The sequence below is a fragment of the Cebus imitator genome, unplaced genomic scaffold (assembly GCF_001604975.1).
Source record: "Cebus imitator isolate Cc_AM_T3 unplaced genomic scaffold, Cebus_imitator-1.0 Scaffold416, whole genome shotgun sequence".
In the NCBI taxonomy this organism is placed as follows: Eukaryota; Metazoa; Chordata; class Mammalia; order Primates; family Cebidae; genus Cebus; species Cebus imitator.
Window position 1 is genome coordinate 1472985 of NW_016107731.1, and position 4537 is coordinate 1477521.

Genomic DNA, 4537 nt, shown 5'->3' on the forward strand with positions numbered 1-4537 from the left:
TGTGTGTGTGGTGTGTGTGTGTGGTGTGTGTGTGGTTGGTGTGTGGTGTGCGTGTGGTGTGTGGGTGTCTGGGGGTGTGTGTGTGGGGTGTGTGTGTGGTGGGTGTGTGGGGTGTGTGTGTGTGTGTGGTGGGTGTGGGGTGTGTGTGTTTGGTGGGTGTGGGGTGGGAGTGTGGTGTGTGTGGGGTGTGTGTATATGTGTTGGAAATGGGAGAAAGTAGGAACGAGATAGGTTAGATCTTCCAGAAAGGAAGTGAGAATTTGAGGATGTTCCTGGGAAGTCTCAAACAGTGGTTGTTTTAGGAAGGCCACTCTATTCAAACACCACACAGAGACACAAAGGATAGAAACTTATACTGACGGCTTTCTAAAGTGAAATAATATTCCAAATGCATGTTAGCACATGATGTGCTTTGTGGCAAGGTTACCAAACCATGCCTAAGGCCCACCAGCTCTTCGCTAATTCTATTCCTGGAAGGTCGGTGACACTCTACCCACTGCATTCTGTAACGTTCTCACCGTGAGAGCCAGTCTTCTCTAGACTGAGGGCGCCATTTACCCATAACCAGCCGACAAACCTCAAAGATCCAAGTCAACAGCAGCCCCATGCTGCTGTCCTCTACACAAATACACGCAGGGACGGAGACACAGCCACGCACCTGCAGAGTGCTGAGGAGCTCGTGGAGATGAACAATGCTCTGGACAACCTGCTGCCAAAGGACCAAAATGGAAACGTTCATTTCAGGACTTTATGAATCTCGGAATCCATCACACTAATCTTTATCTGGTAAGATGGCTGCTGTAAGACACAACTAAATGCCTGTATCTTTATGTAATATTTTCATATTGAAAGCACCAAAGAAAATAAGTCAGTACCAGCACTAAGAAAAACAAAAGACCAAGGCCGGGCGCGGTGGCTCAAGCCTGTAATCCCAGCACTTTGGGAGGCCGAGGCGGGTGGATCACGAGGTCAAGAGATCGAGACCATCCTGGTCAACATGGTGAAACCCCGTCTCTACTAAAAATACAAAAAAAATTAGCTGGGCATGGTGGCGCGTGCCTGTAATCCCAGCTACCCAGGAGGCTGAGGCAGGAGAATTGCCTGAACCCAGGAGGCGGAGGTTGCGGTGAGCCGAGATCGCGCCATTGCACTCCAGCCTGGGTAACAAGAGCGAAACTCCGTCTCAAAAAAAAAAAAGAAAAAGAAAAAGAAAAACAAAAGACAAACAAAAGACCAAACCAAGTGACCTAGGTGTAGGAGGAATATGAGCACAAGTTAAAATGTATGAGAAAGCTGCCATTATTTAAAATGTCTAGAACACAAACAGCATACATATCAATGCAACAGAAAAGAAATTCCAGAAACTACCCATTAGCGATTTAGCATATGAGTAGCATTTCAAATCAATGGAAAGAAAAGAATATTCATTTAATTGTTCTGAGAAAATTGGCTAAATTTCTGAAAAATCTTGAGACCTTACCTCACATTAAAAAAAAAAAAAGTTCAAATATCTGAAAATATTAAAGGTAAAAAATAAACCGTATTCACGTCCAGCCAGGGCAAGACAGCGAGATCCTATTTCTAAAAAACAAACAAAAAAGAGCTGAAGGAAATAGAACATTTTCTCATCTTGAAACAGGGAAGGCTTTGCAAACACAGAGGAAACCACATGATTTTTTTTTCAAAAACTCTATGTAAAAAAGTAAAATTAAAATTAAAAGGCAAAGAACGAATAGAAATTCAGATGTAAAAATCTTTGATTTAAAAAAGGCTCTCACAGAACATTATGAAAAAAAAAAATACCCTAGTAGAATATTAAGCCAGGAACACAAACTAGCAATTTACAAAAGAAATACCAATGGCCAATAAGCATAACATATTAAAATGACTCAACCTAATTTGAAATCAAATAAAAGCAAAATAAAATAAAGGACCCAAACTTATCAAACTAATAAAAACTTAATAAAAATAGTAACACTCAATGTTGGTAAAAGATGAAAATGGGCACTCGTATGTCTTACGAGTAGGGCCAAGCACGGCATAACCTCCTTTCAATAGCAATTTGGCATGTTCAGGAAATAATCAGAGAGCTGTGCAAAAAACAAGGCATGTACAAAGATGTTCTTGGCTCACCGCTTTAAAAGGAAAAAGTAAAAAAAACAGTTAACTATCAGAAAGATTAAGTAAACTATGGTTTACAATAATATGATGCTATGCAACAGCATGCTTTGTAAAATTATGCCTTGGGGAAATACCTTTAATGCATATTAAGAGGAAAAAAAGCAAGATATGAAGCTCTAGGAAGAATTGATACAAACTATGTAAAACTTTTTTTTTTTTTTGAGATGGAGTTTCACTCTTGTTGCCCAGGCTACAGTGCAGTGGTATGGTCTCTGCTCACTGCAACTTCTGCCTCCCGAGTTCAAGTGATTCTCTTGCCTCAGCCTCCCGAGTAGCTGGAATTACAGGTGTGCGCCACCACACCTGGCTAGTTTTTTGTATTTTCAGTAGAGATGGGGTTTCACCATGTTGCCAGGCTGCTCCTGAACCCCAGATCTCAGGTGATCCGCCTACCTCAGCCTCCCAAAGTGCTGGGATTACAGTCATAAGCCACTGCACCCCGCCAAGCTGTTTTTATACTATTCACAAATACACAACTCAGGCATGTTATGCACAAGGCTGGAAATAAAAACACCAAACATTTAACTATGAACATGTATTCCTTTTATAATACTTAAATCATTTAAAAACAAAACACAAAAATATTAATTACCAGGCTTAGCTCTTCTGAGAAAATGTTTTACCCCCATTCCTTTATTTTTTTTTGAGATGGAGTTTTGCTCTTGTTGCCCAGGCTGGAGTGCAGTGGCACAATCTCAACACTGCAATCTCTGCCGGGTTCAAGCGATTCTCCTGCCTCAGCCTCCTGAGTAGCTAGGATTACAGGCGTCCACTGCCATGTCTGGTTAATTTTTTGCATTTTTAGTAGAGACTGAGTTTCACCATGTTGGCCAGCCTGGTCTTGAACTCCTGAACTCAGGTGATCCACCCACTTTTGGCCTCCCAAAGCGTTGGGATTACAGATGTGAGCCACCACACGCAGCCCCTGCCCTTATTTTATTCTTAATAAACAGAGAGAAGCAACAGAAGAACCTGCTGACTCTAGCTAAGCATTTATAGTGTCTAATCCATACTGGAATGTCTGAGAAACAAACAGGTCTTGTACTATTTTCTTACCCTGATTCTTCTCATTAAATATGGGGGGGAAAGTGGCCATAAGGAAAAATCAAGGCTGGGCGCAGTGGCTCACGCAAGCAGCTTCCATAAGCTCAGGCTTGTCATTTAAAGGTAAGTACACTGAAGGATTCCTTCGGGACTCCACTGTATTTAGACCTTTGCAGCAACAAATATAAAACATATCATTCTGTATTTTAGGGGGAAAAAAGATTCCCCTTAATTTAAAATTTCAAAATGAAGTTCCTTGGAGATTTAAGATACTATGTTAAAAGCAAGAACAAGAAAAAGAAGAAACACAATCAACATCCTTGAGAAGTATACCCGGATTCTAGTTTGCTTAAAAAGTTACTCAGAATTAATTTTGGAGATGGCAGTAATCTGAAGACTTATGTCACAACAAGGAGTCACTGCGGGGTGGGGAATGGCCATCCTTCTAGAAGGACACCAACACTACTTCACACATGAAAACACATATTAAGTCTAAAGCAATACTCAAAGACGATGATACGGCCGGGCATGGTGGCTCATGCCTCTAATCCCAGCACTTTGGGACGCTGAGACAGGCAGATCACCTGAGGTCAGGAGTTCAAGACCAACCTGACCAACATGGAAAAACCCCGTCTCTACTAAAAATGCAAAAATTAGCCAGACGTGGTGGCGCGTGCCTGTAATCCCAGCTACTCGGGAAGCCGAGGCAGGAGAATCGCTTGAACCCAGAAGGTGGAGATTGTGGTGAGCCAAGATCGTGCCATTGCACTCCAGCCTGGGCAACAGCAGCAAAAAGCTGTCTCGTAAGGAGAAGAAGAAATAATTTGAGTACTTGAAGGATAAGCAATTACTCTGTCAAACTACCCACAAGTTAAATGCCCATGTTCCAGATCTATGGCTTTTGGTATCAGGTTTGTGACAGAGAAGAGGCTGCCATGAATTCTACTCAGGGTGCTTAGACCAAAGAAACCGCCAAGAAGGATTCACAAGGGGGCTCTCTCTAAATAGAGGAAGCTGACTAAAAGCAACAAGTGCCAGGTGTGGCTCATGTCTGCCATCCCAGCACCAGCACTTTGGGAGGCTGAGGCAGGTGGACTGCTTGTGTCAAGGAGTTTGAGACCAGCCTGGGCAACATGGCGAAACCCTGTCTCTACATAAAATACAAAAATTAGCAGGGCGTGGTGACATGCATGCCTATAGTCCCAGTTACTCTGGAGGATTGCTTCAGCCTGGGAGGTAGAGGTTGCAGTGAGCTGAAGTTGTGCCACCGCACTCTAGCCTGGGCGATAGAGTGAGACCACCTCAAAGAGGA

The 4537-nt window shown here is 42.7% G+C and overlaps 1 protein-coding gene across 1 annotated transcript in view; it reads right to left on the reverse strand.

Annotated features, from left to right (window-relative positions):
* AKAP13 (A-kinase anchoring protein 13) overlaps positions 1-4537 on the reverse strand; it is a 261930-nt gene that overhangs the window by 9826 nt on the left and 247567 nt on the right. The window contains exon 34 of the mRNA XM_037731692.1: positions 659-709. Within this exon, the coding sequence (XP_037587620.1) occupies positions 659-709 (51 nt within the window). The remainder of the gene's footprint in view (positions 1-658; positions 710-4537) is intronic.